Source organism: Cheilinus undulatus, linkage group 7, assembly GCF_018320785.1.
Source record: "Cheilinus undulatus linkage group 7, ASM1832078v1, whole genome shotgun sequence".
NCBI lineage: Eukaryota > Metazoa > Chordata > Actinopteri > Labriformes > Labridae > Cheilinus > Cheilinus undulatus.
The window spans coordinates 30383556-30399412 of record NC_054871.1 but is presented as its reverse complement, the minus strand read 5'-3'; the positions used below and the strand labels follow the sequence as shown (position 1 = coordinate 30399412).

Genomic DNA, 15857 nt, shown 5'->3' with positions numbered 1-15857 from the left:
TAAGATAAAAATATATAGATAAAAATAGAGAAAAATAAAATATCCATACATACCCACTCACTTTCATCTCCACACACATTAAATAAAATTCACAGAATAAAAATTTAAAAAAGGGAAAGATAATTACATTCACTAGAAATGAACATGAGGCCAGATGAACTTTAACTTTAAAAATTGTATCAGTTCATATTTGAGTCAGAGTGGCCAATTATGCAACATTTCTATGAAAACAGCAACAAAAAAACAGGTTTGATAGGCAGGTCACCCCTGACCTCCATCTTAGCTCTTTGGACAGCCTGAAGAAACTAGTCTGTAAGAACTGAGTGTCTTAAAGTTCCTCATGGAAGCTTTAATGCAGGTTAACATTACAAGCCCTTTTATTTTGAAACATTATGTTCTGCTAGCCCCAAGCAAGATAACATTATCCCAGAATTACTTTGTAAGTCCCTAAAAATTACAAAATAATCATAATTTAATCTCTGGGCCATTACCCTAGACATTACTCTGATTGAAGACACACATTTCATTCCCTGCACTGTCCATACTTTCCACCAAAATTACCAGAGTGTCTTTCTTCTGTCCAGCCAACTGCTTGAGAAGTCTCAACATTTAAACAGGAAACACACAAACACACACAGACACGAGGCCAAACTTCAAACAGCAGCTCTTTGAAGAAGCTGCCAAATCTACCATCCTGCTCTTACATGATCCCCTTCCCCCTTTAACTAGCGCCATGTGGAGACCTTCCAGAGAGTTTCAGCGACACACTGAGCTGGTGTGTGCTGATAAAAACTCCCACGTCTGGCAGAGATACATCTGAGGTAACCTGAGAGGATATCTTGGGAGGATTTTAGCTGCCAGGCTGGCACAAACTCTGAGGGGAGCTTTTTTAATATAAGAAAGGAAGCAATTTATCCTCTTTTTTTAGTCTGACTCTAGCTGGTGGAGATTTGGGTGTGCCTCTGAAGCAACACTTAAATGTTGTGTATCATGGACACATTTGGACTGATGCTTTTGCAATGTTTGAGTTGGTCAGGGATACATAGCCATTTTAATTAAAAGCATCATTTAAAGGTTGGATATGGCTTTCTAAAAGAAATGCAAGCCATACAGCATGACATTTGGTTACTTGAGTATTCACGTAACCTTGTAATCTGGCAAATTTTCAGGGAAGTTTGCTTTTGATTATTCTGACAATACCCTTTTTTTTCACTTTTCACTTTGACAAAGCTTAGTTCAGTCGGGTTGGACAGGGCCCATCAAGTCAGAGCTTTGGCTGGGCCACTCTAGGACATTAACAGAACTGTCCCTAAGTTGCTCCTGTGTTGTCTTGGCTGTGTGCTTTGGGTCATTGTCATGTTGGAAAGTGAGCCTTTGGCTCAGTCTAGGGTCCTGAGTTTTGTGGAATAGGTTTCCATTGAGGATATCTCTGTACTTTGCACCATTCAGCTTTCTTCAACCTTGACAAGTCTTGCAAACTCCAAGATGGCTTTCATGTGTTTTGCACTGAGGAGAGGCTTCTGTCAGCCACTCTGCCATTTTTGTAGCCTTCCCCAGACATGTGCCTTGCAACAATCCTGTCTCTGAGCTTTGCAGGCAGTTCCTTTGACCTCATGGCTTTGTATTTGCTCTGATATGCATTGTCATCTGTGAGGTCTTCTATAGAGAAGTGTGTGCCTTTCCAAATCATGTCCAATTAATTCAATACTTTAGGAGGACTCCAATAAAGGTGAAGAAACATCTTGGCAACGATCAAGACAAATGGGAAGAACCTGAGATAAATTTTAAGGGTTGTTGCAAAAGATCAGAAAACTTAGTTCAATGTAATATTTTAGTTTCTTATTTTTAATACATTTGCAAGCCCTTTCTAAAATTCTGTTTTCACTTTTTTAGGGGCACTGTGTGTAGATTAATGAGAGAAAAATGTGAACAACTGCAGCATCAGGCTGCAACATAAGAGAATTGAAAAAGCTGAAGGGGGTCTGAATTGTTTCTGAATGGGCTGTATATAAAAAAGAGGTAGACATTTTTAAATTAATGTAGGCATTTCAGGGTGACATCTCAATATACAGTTCCTGTAATCAGAACGTGGATATCAGAGCTAAATTTGCATCCATAAGTCCGACACATTAAAAAGACAACCTTGTGGTGGTGAAGGATGGAAACGTCTTAAATCATTAAAATTAGTGGCTTTCATTTTCTGGAGATCACTGGTGTCTGTACAATAATTTAATTAAAATCAGTGATCATTTATGAGACTTCAGTCTGCATTAGAGCAGAAGGACAAAGATAGTAACACATCTATAAATAGAGCCATGCTGGAGGAATATCTCAACATACAAACTACAGAGAATGAAGTTACTGGGGTACAAGCTACACAAGTTAAAATTTATTTTCTAAATCTGGCAAAGGTTAAAAATTTGGTTTGGTGAGAGCGCACTGCTTTTCAGAGCACTCTTGAGTATATTTATTTAGTTAAGAGAAGGAAAATCTGACCCCAGACTGCTTCAGCTCTACTTTGAACCCCCAGTGAAAGCTGCCTGCTAACATGGGTGCACATGTAAAATCTCAGGGAAGTAAAAATAGACTGCAGTTTGTCTGCCACAGTCGATCCACCTGTTTATGATGTAATCTCAAAAATATTCTGCTCCCCCGAAAACATGTCGCTTCCACTTGATTGAGCTACATTCAAACTCAGAGGATCATTAAATAAACACCCCTTTCAGTCCTTATGAGGAGCTGGTGCTGAGGCACTCACGTTTTCAGAAAGGATCAAGAACGTCAAGGTCAAGTAACTTGAACAGAACCTCTGAACCATAGACACACGGCGAGACAAAAAACACACCATGGCTTACATCAAAGTCTCTATCTTCCATGTTCAGTTATTGACCAAGACAGACCAAAAGCTCACTTGAGATTAACAGAGTTGATCCTCCTCCTCCTCCAGATGAAACCGTTTAGCGACTAGAGGAGGACAGCATTCCAAAAAAGGGAGAGCAGCATCGGGTAGCTGGAAAGAATTATCCTTCACTGCAAGGCAGCAATCAGACTGCAGAAAGAGGATGGTGTTTCTGCTCCACTAACAGTCGCACCCAGCTGAATATGTACATTTGCACTTAATCACTTCAAAGTTTCAGCATAAATCTGAAATGCTACTTGGCTGTCATCTGTGTGACACATGGCGCTGCATATGCTGAAAGAGGGAGGACCGTGCCGGCGCTGTGCTTTTAGGAAATCACCACAGACCTCTTTGATACGTCAGCCTCTGTTGGCTTTGTTTTGAACTGAAATCCTTGCTGTGAGGTCGACAAGGATTACCAGGATGAGAAGCTGTTGCATCTGAAACTAAAGCTACTGTAAATGTGCTAACATAAAACTGGTGTCAATCCTACCTCTGAAAGATACCACATGGTCCAGTAGATGTGGAAAGATGCAGACTACAAGCACAGAAGGCATCTATGACAGATCACTCAACTTCAAAACCCTGTCCTTGAGCTTAAAAGAAGCCTTCAAGACCCCAAATCTCCCCCTGAAAGCCACCTTTGTTTGGCGACTTCAACAATTAGCTGAAAAGGACGTCTTGGATTTCACTATTTGCTGCTATTTCAATGGGCTATCTGACCGACATGGACTTTAACATTCCTCCCTGACAAGACCAACCAAGAACAATGTTTACTTCATCAATCTTCATCTCTAACACCACCCTCCCAGAGCAAAAAAAGTTATTTCCCAAAGGCCATGTCTTCCCTGCTGAGTAAGAGGCTCAATTTCCACTGACTCACTCCTCGCTGGGCTGGTTAAAACACTAATCAAATCACAAGACAGGGGAGGTAAAAGGAGAACAAGAGGATTTCGGATAAAATTCCCAGGTTAACAGCCAACAACAACAGGCTGTCTCACTAATTGCTCACGCCTTGAATAAACATGATCTCCCTTTGGTCGAGTTTCTGTCAGTTCGCTGTCCTGCAGGCTTGGTGAAAATCAATCCGCCAGATAATTAAATCTGCAGTTTTTGCCATAGAGGAATTCTTTCCACAGAAAGATCTGATGACCTGAATTTGACTGACCTGATCGATAATCCAGCACATTAAAATGACCACGGACTCAAGCTATGGTTAGCTCATGGAAACAGAAAACATCTGCTTAAATTGTTTATTAAAAATGCAACACATCGGCCAATGGAAGTCCAAACTTTAGCCAAAAAATATTAAACCACCAGGGAATACATCATTCATATGTGTTATAATGGTTTGGATGGGTTTGATTAAAAGATATTCAACTTAAATGGGTGATTGCTCCTCAAATGGGCTGATGACACCCCCCCCACCAGCACCACCACCCAACCCAACAAGCTGCTGACAGCAATAGTTCTCTCTATGAGGAGTGAAGCAATGGACAAACTCCTGTTCCAAAAGAGCTGGGACACTGTGTGTAATGTTAAAAAAAAAAAAAAAAAAAAAAAGAAAGAAAGAAAACAGTGATTTGTAAATCTTTCTCAACCTATGTTCAAATGAATATAGTAAAAAGACCAGATGTTTTATGTTTAAACTAAAGTATTTAATCCTGAAAAAAACTGAACCTGAATTGATACCTGCAACATGTTCCAATAAAGCTGGGACAGGGGCAAGAAAAGACTTTGAAAGTTGGGGAATGCTCAACAAACACCTGGACCATTCCACAGGTAAGTCGACTGGTGACAGTTGAGTCCTCTGGGACGAAATGGAAAAAAGACCAGAATCTGTGATAGTGTGGGGGTGTAATAGTACCCATGGCATGGGTAACTTGCACATCTGGGTTGGGTACCAGGTATTTATACACCAAAAATGTAAAATGATCCAACTGTGTAACTGATTAATCAAGATGTCAGAGGACGGATTCAACAAAAGAGTAGTTGTATGGAGTAAAGTAAATAATTCTTCATAGGCTGATTAGATTTACTCTATTTTGAGGAGGTGGATATGTCACATATCTACAGGAATGATTTATGCTGTAATGTTAAGTCAATAAAAGGGAAGCTCTTGAGTGAATAAAAAATATGGCTTGATAACGTTCTCTTCAAATTAAAACTAAGGACATACGTATGTGCTGATTAAACAAAAATGTATTCCTGAATCATATCTTACATCTTGATTATCTAAGCCAAAGGTCCTTGGTTGCACAGTTAAGATCTGGTATTCTTCCTCTGGTCATTAAGACCAGTTGATTCAAAAATATTCCCAGAGCACACGTCGTCTTGGACATTGGTATGTGTTCATTTACAAAGCCATTCTTGGCAAAATTCCTCATTATCTCGTCTCTTTTTTAATCTTGAAAGATGGATTACACAACCTGAGAATAGTGAACTCCTGGGAAGTTTGTTGTTCCCAGAGTCCAAACTGAATTGGAAAGGAAGGCTTTTAGGTTTTCAGCACCTTTTGCTTGGAACAATCTACAGACTGAATTTAAACTGCAAAACTTGGTGTCTCTGAATGTTTTTAAATCTGCAGTGAAAACTTTTGAATCCAAACTGTCTGAATGTTGCTGCTCTAACTGATCACTTATAATTGTTTTCTATCACGTCATGTGTATTGTATGAGTTTGAGTGTACTGTTTGATGGAAAATGTATTGCAGAAGAAGAAAGTGAGTCCCATTTTCTTTTTTTCAGTACCAAATAATGATGACCTAAGAGAAGTGCTATGTCATGAAATGGCTTGTCAAAACAATAAAATTCTGCAGTCGCCTGATGAGCAAAAACTGGAATGGCTGTCTAAATCTGGTATTTAAACTTGGTAATTTTGTCTCACAAGCCTGGAAAAGACGACAAAATAGTTTAACTTATTAATTAATCTTTGGTTTGTCTCCATCCTCCTTTTCTGTTCTTTAATAATCAAAGAACTATTATGCACTCTAAACCTGGCTTGTTTAGATTCTTAGTGTCACCTGTGCCCATGTAGGCTGGGCATATGATTGAACATATATCACAATAATAAAATAAAAACTTCATAAATAAAAACTTAAGTGAAATTAACATTAATACTGAGGGTACATACGGCTTTTTCAATTAACCCTTTAAAACCTACAGGATCACCGGCGCTCCCATTTGCATATCTATTTTCAACTGCAGGTAGAATTGTAACAAAATGAGATGGAGCTATAATTTTTTTTGCATATAAAACCAGAGGAGTAACACTAACATATCACACATTCAATGTGTTCCAGAGTACTGTGTCCTTCTAGAAATAGCCTTCCTTCTTTTGCGTAAATGAAGCACGAAGCACAACACATCAAAAATAATATAATAAAATCCGGGCTATAAATGTGTTGTTTTCTTGCAGGTTACGAGCCGCACTTGTTATTGTTTCAACATGGCCTTTGGCAAACACATGTATGCTCAAAAGTATCTAGCACACTTAGAGATTTGATTTCACTACTGTAAATAGTTAATTTCTTCTAAAGATGCTGTCTTTTTTGCAAATTGAGCACAATTTCATTTTAGCCACAGTTTATAAAGAGAAGCATATTTTAAAAGTGAAGTTATGACCATACTCAAAATCATTTTTTGTGGTTTGAAATGATCTTGTGCAACTTTTTTACAATCACAATTTTGAGGGATACAGCTATCACATCTCTGTATTTAGGAAAATGTGTTAAAAAAAAAAAATGCTTTTCACTTTTCTTGTGGTTTTTTTTGCACTTTTAAGCAATTTAATTTGTTACTATTGATTTATGACATACATATTAAAATTTGGGTTCTAAGGGCTGTGTTGATGTATAGCCAAAAAAATACTCAAAAAATGAACTACAACATGTAAAAATGTAAAGATATCCTCTGGCAGACTTGTTCCATGGTAGGTCATAAAGGGTTAAGCGACATATTCTTCTATCCAGGCGACATCTTTTTCACAGATGTTCTTGCTTATTCCAGCAAGACAATGCTAAGCCTCATGCTGCATGAGTTACAAGGGCATAGCTTCACAGTAAAAGAGGTGACAGAACAAACTGAATGCAGTCTAGACCTGTTAAAATGTATGGCATATTATAAAGCCCAAAACATGACAACTGCTGAGCAACTTAAGATGCACATCAAGGAAGAATGGGAAAAATTCTGTCAGTCCTTTAGCAATTATTATTTTCAGTCCCAAGACACTGACTGAGTGTTGTTAAAAGAAAAAGGGATGTAACTTGCTCCTGTCCCAACCATTTTTGGAACATGATGAAGGCATCAAATTCAGATGTTGTGTTTTTCCAAAGGGTATCAGGCTGAATATCAAATATAAATATGTATATGTCTTTGAGCTATATTAAATTGAATTTAGATTCAAACACATTTGCAAATCACTGTATTCTGCTTTTCTTCACATTTAACACAGCTTTTTTGAAATTAGCTTTGTACACAAGCAATGTCAGATAAATACCTTTTCATCTGTGCCTTCTTAAAGCTTCTTAGTTGCACAAATGGTGGATCATGTCACTTTGATGAGGGTGAAGGGGGTTTCATGATGACAAAACATTTCTTTTTTAGTTTTTAAAATATATTTTATGAATTGAATTTTATCAATTTGTACCTTTTGTGCACAACTTTATGATCTAGTCTTATTTAACAGGCACATTATCACACAGCAATACATTCATTTCGATACATTTGCAAACATGTAGACTTTAATAGTTCTTTTGTTTATGCATTGTTTATATTGTGAAACTCATCAGCAGAAGGTTTTGTTAATTCAGCCTAACAACCCAACTGCCAATTTACAAGAGCCACCTGCCTGGCCTAAAAGCTTAAAACTATCTAGTGTGTGGTCAACTTAAATGGCTTTGTACTTTAAATTTTTCTCTCTTTATATCTTTTTTAACAGAAAATCTCATCATTTATGCCTGGTCTGATATCTACTCTACGGTGGAAGTTTTAGGCATTAAAAATAGTTTTATAGAAATAGCCTTAATGCTGATTGTCTCCTCTACGTTTGTAGCACATGTAGAGGTATCAGTATTTCTTTCAGTTTGTTTAATCGGTAGTTATAAACTCCTTACAGAAGCTTTTTGTAGACATTTTACCAAATCTGAGAATACACATATGTGCCATATGTACATTGCCTTAACTTAATTATTTTCAAAAGACTAAAATCTAACATAACAAAAAAGCAAAGAAGAAGAAATGACCCAGTTAAATGAGCTGTATTTTCTCAGCCTTGGTGTCTGTGTGTGGTTTGGTCAGTGACTGTATGGACACTTGACAACATTATATAACGCACCAGACAGTATAATCAAAGGCTAAAGGACAAAACAGAACTCTCAGAGGGAAGTAGCAGACCTTCTAAAACAAGATGCCAGATGTCAAAGAAACTTTTTGGCAAAGAAATCCTATAAAAATCTCTTATCCAGGTTAAATCTGAGAGGGTAGATTTGAGGAGGCAGTTTCCCTGCATAGATAAAAACAGAATCAATATCACCTTTAAAGGCTTAAGTGCTCTATTTCAGTCCTAAAAGGTTTTCCTTACAAGCCTGTTATTCCACATTTAATGCATTCTTGCAGGGAGACGTGTTTCTGAGTCTGCTCTCAGCTTGCCTCTCATCTGTTTCATTGTGTTGAATGACCAAACTTCCCATCTGTTTGTGTAGCAGTGCATACCGTTTATGTTCATGGCTGGCAACACCACAGACATCTTGGGTCGACTTCCCTTGTTGTGGCTGGTGGCAGGAAGTAGAAGATGGTCCTGTAAACAGAGAAGAGAAGGTCATTAATCACAACAGAAATGAAAAGGTTGGATACATCAGTTTTCTGGTTCTTGATCAAGATGTGGCTCTGACTTTGTAGCTCTGAGGAGGAGACAAACTGGAGGACTTGAATTGACAAATTGAAACTACCAATGATGCAATGGTCATCTGGGAGGTTTGAAAGCCCTGGCAGGAAACAAACATTTCCATGAGTGGCTTTATGGTCAGATAATTCTTCAAATTGAAAATCTTTTTCGTGCCTCGCCCCATAACATTATCAGTGAAAACAACTCTGATTTAGATTGTGTAGCACTGAGTCATTTCTGCTCTAAGAACATGAAGTAGCAACCAGCAGGAATTCATTTTTAAAGCTATTTAAACAGCTTTTGTTGCTTGCTTCATACAATGACAGAAGGTTTGAACTAGGCACACGCTCTGAGAAGGGAGGAACCTGCTAATGTGCAAAAAGGCTCTCACAGATGCATTTTCTTGATCATAACTTGGACTTACTTTTTTAAATAAAACTAAGATAAATCTTTCTTGATACGAAAACCAGTGAAGTAAAGTGTTGCTTGTTTTAGAGGGAAATCAAAATTGATAAGCAAAACTATTGTAATAAAGCATCTTAGCAAACTTTCATACCATGACTAATAATGTGAGCCTGCATGAAACAGTTATTGCTAGAATGAAGAGAAGAAGTTATGAATCATAAAACTCAAGCAAACAACTTTTGAGTTTTGAGAAAGGGAAAAAAGTTATGTGACGTTAAAATTAAGATTATTTGAGAACTTCAAGACAGACAGACTTCAGACAGTTTGCCGCTGAAATCTTGCTAACTTTCCTTGTCTCGTATGCATCTCACAGCTGGAGACTGTCCCTGTTTTAGTTGTCAGGCCATGACGTTAAGAGTACAATGCAGAAATAAAAGACAAAGCAACAGCATTCAATACTGTGATGACAAGTTTTTACCATTACATCAAAGCTACGTGTAATTGGGCGTATATGCAGTTTTCACATGTAATAAATAATAATGGTAAAGAGCATACTAGAGTACAGAAAGATTATGAAGCAGCTTCATTATGTGCTCAACAATTGCACATGTCGAGTGATGTAAAAGTTATCACCCCTGCCCACTCGCCTGTGATGGATTTCCTTGAGTATTCCCACATCTGCTCCCATGACTTCAGATGGAAGTTTTTTACTTGGGCAGGAATTATACTCAGTAAAATCATTTTCAGAAGTTCAGTGATGTGTTAAAAAAATGACACATGAAACCACAGAAAAAAACGTGAATTTGCCATTTTAACACATAATAATACCCTATTTTAAGAATTTGATGTTTCTATATTGATCTGCCTTTGCTTTGCTCTTTGAGGGGCTTGAACCCCTGAGTCCAGGAGTCCTTCACAGGGAACTTTGGGAGGATAACCTAAGTCCAATGTTTTAATACACTCTGGGGATATTATTTACATTAGAAATATACATCTTAATTACTGAAATAATTTTAATACATAGTTCACAACTTTTCCTATGCCTTGGGGCCCCTTGGTGCACAAGGCTCCAGGCAATTGCCAGTCTTTGCCTACTGGTGAAATTGCCTATGATTACAGGATCATAATTTTAGTTGCTCTCTGCAAAAAAAGAAAAAAAGAAAAAAGAAAAGAAGAAGAAAAAAACTTGTGAAACTTTATCACACTTGATTTGCTAAACTGTCTCGGTGAAATTAGAAATGATGGGGGTTGAAGAGATTACAGGCAGGAGTATAGGATGAGGTAGGGACACAGATAACAGTAAGGCTAGTAAAGGAAGTGATTAAGGCATGGCACTGAACATCCCCTGGGGTTCAGTTAAATCCATCATCAAGAAATAGAAGGAAGATGGCACATGTGTAAATCTGCTTAGATAAGGCAATCCTCACACACTGAGTGACTATGCAAGAAGGAGACTAGTGAAAAAGGCCACCAAGACACTCTGGAGGAGTTACAAGCTTCAGCAGCTGAGTCGGGAAAGACTCTGCATACAACTGTTGCCTGGGTTCCTCGCCAGTCAAAGCTTTACTGGGTCAAAGAGAAAGCCACTTTTGAAGAAAAAACTCATTTTAAATCTCAACTAGATTTCACCAAAAGGCATGAGGGAGACTCCATGGTCAAGTAGAAGAAAGTCCTTTTGTCTGATAAGGCCAAGAACAGTGCTTTTTGGCCATCAGACAAGATGCTATGATTGGCAGACACCAAACTCTGCACACCCCCACAGTGGTGGAAGCATCATGCTGTGGGGATGCTTCTCAGCAGCTGGCCCTTAAAGGCTTGGTAAAGGTAGAGTGTAAAATGAATGCGGAAAGATAAGGTAAAATTGTGGAGGGAAATGTTATTCAGTCTGCAAGAGAACTACAGCTTGGATAAGATTTATTTTCCAGTCAGACAATGACCTGAAGCATACAGCGAAAGCTACAAAGAAATTGTTTAAAGACGACAAGGTGAATGTTCTAGAGTGGCCGAGTCAAAGCCCAGACCTCAGTCCAACAGAGAACTTGTGGCTAGACTTGAAAAGGGCATTTATTGCCCAAAACCTGTGTAACCTAACAGAACTTGAGTATTTTAGCAAAGAATAATGGAGTAAAAATACTGATTGAAAAAGGATGAATACTTATGCAGTCACTAATTTTACATTTCTGTTTTCATTTTGACATTTATGATTTTCTTGTTTAATTTTTGGTCAAAAAACCAAGTTATACTGACCATAATTGGTTTATAAAATCAATGGAATTAATACTTTTTACAGGCATTTAAATAATTTTTCTTTCTTACTCCTGTAAGTAATAGAGTGTTTTTCTTAATGATAAGAAAGTTTTAGCAAGGAATGTTTAAGAATTGCTTCAGCCAAAAAGCAGCCCTCTAATACTTTAATTTGTAGTGTTTTTGAAAAGTGTAAGTGAGATATGGTGCTGATGACAGGTACCAAATACTAAAAAATGAATGTGAGGGGTGAGGGTTGTTGTTTACTGTGTTCTTTGGATGGCAGAAGGTAGAGAACATAATTTCACATCACTGCACATCATGGGGGAACCAGCAAGCCCATCAAACTGACTCGTCCCGTGCAGCTGCCATGTCAGCAGGTGAATTTCCCTCATCCCTTACTGGATTGGTCTATACAGTAAAAGCAGCAGTTTCCACCACATCACCTACATGCACGCTTATATAAAGCCACAGGTGCTACAACTACATGAGAATTGAAGCAAAACCACAAAATGACGGTAGAGTAAGGGCATAGTTTGGTCTTGTTATGTTTTCCATCACCTCATTTTACACTTCGACAAACCACAGGTGGTTCTGTATCTGTGAGGCTTTAAAAGAACCTTGACCTGAGTGTGACCACTGTGGGTGTGCAGCGGTCTGACATCAGTCACTGGCCAGGGTGACAGCAGGCTGTGATGAACGTGATGAGGGATTTTAGGGAGAGAGGGACAAAGTCAAATTTTGGTAGTGACTGGCTCTAAAATCTAAACAAATTCCAAATTTAATCCAGAGCTTTGGCAGTCTTGTAATAACATCATTCTGACTGGAAGGGGGAAAAAAACATACTCCATTTTTGCACACACACAGTCACACACATAAAAGACACACACCCTGAAACCCAGGAAACAAAATACAAGCAAATAAACTGAGTAAGAAAAAAAAGCTGACAAAAGGTCTACCGAAATTAAAAAGGTCACACAGAAAAAGACACTGCCAAAAAGGAGAGAATGGAAGGAAAGGAGGCCAGACTTAATATTTTTCAAAGGGAATTTTTCACGAGGTTCTGACATTTACAGACTAAACAACTTTACAATTAATGTGGAAAGTTGTTTTATACTGCAGCCTATAATCTCAAAATACGTCAAGCTATTTATCTTTATAAATTTCAATTGATAAAGACTATTTTGAGAGCATTTAAAGCCATGTTTTATGTAATTGTTTATTTTGGGATCTCCTTTTGATTAGTTTATCAATAATAAAAGCCTTTTTTTAACCATATAAATGATCTTATATATTGAATGAATGAGAACACTCTGTCTTCACTTGTACGAAACAAGCTGTCAAGAACTGAGGGACTGATACTTGACCTGAGAGGCCCTCAGCTCAGCCACACCATTGTTGTCATTGTCCCTGCTGTCACCATGCCAACTCAGGCCAAAACCTTTGAGAGTCCCTTGGTGACAAGAGGTCTTGATCTTTGCCTACTTGCTCTTGAAGTCCCGCCTCTCTTTGTAATTCAGAGGATATAAGGTCTTAACTTCCCATGACATGCAGCGAGTGAATTAAACTTTGCGGCAGAGAAACATACGTTTGCATCAGGAAATTGAAATGTGTTTTCTTTTTGGTTGGTTAGCATTTAAGAACAAAGTGGTTTAAGTTTATGGGCTCTAAAAATGTGTTTTTATAGGGAACACATCACAGAAAGAAACAAACCCAAACTACCCAAAGAGCTTTCTCTGATCATAACAATCGGGATTAATCATATCAGGAGGGAAAATTAAAAACAGGTTCAGAGTTTCCAACAGGGAAAAACAAAATTTTCAACTGAGAAGAGACAAAGTAGATTAACACTGACATATGGTCTTGACCGAAAACATGGTACTGATGATTGTAAGTGGACAAAGGAAACTGGAATTGAGAGAAGCAGCTACACCCTATGGCATGCGTTTCATCCCCTTCCCCACACTCAAACTTTCCCTGAAACCATAGCGCTCTGCTGATGAGCAGGGCTATTACACTGATTTATGGTGCATTAGTAAGTCTTTCAGTAAATTTACATACAATACATTTGTTCTTTTTATGACTAGTTTGGATGAAAATAATCCATGAAACATATAAACATCATGACCTATTCAAAGCTGTGATAACTTCTTTTGAAACTGGTACTAAATTCACCTTATATGATCATTTTAGAGGAGGAAGTAATTTCAAACACTGTCAGAGAGTAAGTGCAAGTTAGTGTTTATTTTTCTGCCAGGTGGAAACTTACCCTGCGGAAAGACACCACATAGAAAGTGTCGGCACGACGATTGATCTCATCAAAGAAGTCGCTGTAGGTGTGATGAGGGGCATAGTAAACCTGCAGCTCACTGCTAGGATTCCTGTTGATAAGGAAAAACAGAAACATGAAAACACTGAAACATAATGATTTGGGGAAAAGGACACTTAAAGTCAGATTCAATTTAGATGTGTGTTTCAACAATCGAGTATATAGCGTTAGTTCAGGCAAGCCCTGCAGTCAAGCAGTGCCATATAATTCAGCTGATCTCATGCAAATGAGCTGAGACTGAAAGCTAGCTGAACTGCTCTAAGCACACTATTGGCTAATCACACTCATGCTGCAGGGCTGTACGTTAACTTTTTTTGCCCATAGTGCTGGTGCTACAGAGGTTGACAATCTTGTAGCACAGAACAAAAACCTGTAGCACAATATTTAATACGTTTGTTACATCTCTAAAACCAACATGTAACCAAAATATATGCTTGGTAAATGAATGTACTTGAAAAACAAAAACAAAACAGCCTAAAGCTCTCATTAATGTCTACCAAAGCAAAAAGCCAATCACAGAGAAGAGGGACGCTGATGGTTCATCTCCACATTCAGACACAAAACAAGAGCAATCTGCTTGAAGCTGACTAACTTTACAGAAGTGTGGTGCTTAAAGATGATTAGAGCAATATGATAAGGAAATCAGACCTTGAGATCAGACAGAGGAGCAAATGAGCTCAGTTTGTGCTGCTATTTGCTGCTGGAATCCTTTTGTTTGCATTCATCTTTTTTTTTAATTTTTTTTTTTTACTTTTGGCAGGAACAACAGACAGCTGAAGTTTTTCTGTATTCATCCTATTTACTTAAACTTTGGTGTGTTCTAGAGACAGAAGTATGTTTCTTTGTTCATCCTTAAACTGTGTTTCAAGGACTGAAGTGTTAGGTCTTAACTACATTTATATATTGCTATTGATATCAGCTACATTTAATTTGTAAATGTCCTCATATTGTATAAACCCCAATATTGTGCATTCCTAGTCAAACTAAGAAATACAGTAAAGTTTTATGTTCATATGTGGGCCTTTTTCATGGATTTCTTGCAGGCCAATTCAAAAGGACCAAGGGCCACAGTTGGCCCACAGGCCATAGTTTGGACACCCCTTATACATTTACTGATACTCAGAGTAATAGGAAAATATTCCTAACATTAGTAGAAATTAATTAAACACTGTTAGAGTTTGGTCCATATTGTAGTATCACACTGCACCACCTGCACAAATCGGTCGCAACCTAACCGCTGGGCCATCAGGCGTCATGATAGAAACAGTTTTAAACAAACAAAAAAATTGTCTGGATAAGGTTGACATTTTTGTTTCTTGATTCTTTTTGTGTGAGACAAGTAAAAAAATAACAATAATAACAGCAGCATGCATTATGGCAAATCTTGAAGTGGATACATTCATTTTATATTTCATGATAAAACCATGGATTGAGTAGACAATAATCAAGAATCAAAATCTTCAAAAGTTGCTCTATAATGACTTGATCCCTTGTTTCACTCCACTACATCAGGGACTGGAAGCAAAAACTCTGGCACACCCGACATCTGTAACTACTGTTCCTCCTGTTATTTAAAACATCATGCAAGCAGCAAGAAGGCACAGGTTTTTATGGTGTGTGATTTCCATATTTATTCAATATTATACTTTGATACTCAGATTTCTATGCCTGCTGAAACTGATTTTTCCTCTTCTATCCAGTGGATTTTGAAATTCATAGCCTTCTACAGGGGAAAAAAATACAGGTAGCCAAAAAACAATTGACTCCGTCTGTCTGATCGAGACGGCACTGTCCAGTCCAGCATAAAAAGTTCTTACTGACTGCCAGGTCTCTACAGCACTGTACAAAGGTCAGTGCTTTACAATCACGGCATCATAAATCGGTCAGTTTGTAAAATCTGAAAAGGGGACTAATGCCAAAAAAATGAAAAAGTAGCAGAATGTTTACTTCCCATTTCAGCGCTATTCAACACAACCCTTAAACAATGCAACATACCAGTTTATTATGTCTGCAGTTGCTTTACATAAATTATTTCTTTGATGCCACTGACTATAAACAGACCAGATTACAGCTGTGTTGGTTTACCACACAAGAAGTA

General features: G+C 37.8%; 1 protein-coding gene across 1 annotated transcript in view; it reads right to left on the bottom strand.

Moving 5' to 3' along the window:
* The window catches only part of atf6 (activating transcription factor 6), a 63026-nt gene that overhangs the window by 6252 nt on the left and 40917 nt on the right, over positions 1-15857 (bottom strand). Inside the window, exons 14-15 of the mRNA XM_041790953.1 lie at positions 13700-13811; positions 8610-8694 (exon numbers count right to left, since the gene is read on the bottom strand). Of these exons, the coding sequence (XP_041646887.1) occupies positions 8610-8694; positions 13700-13811 (197 nt within the window). The remainder of the gene's footprint in view (positions 1-8609; positions 8695-13699; positions 13812-15857) is intronic.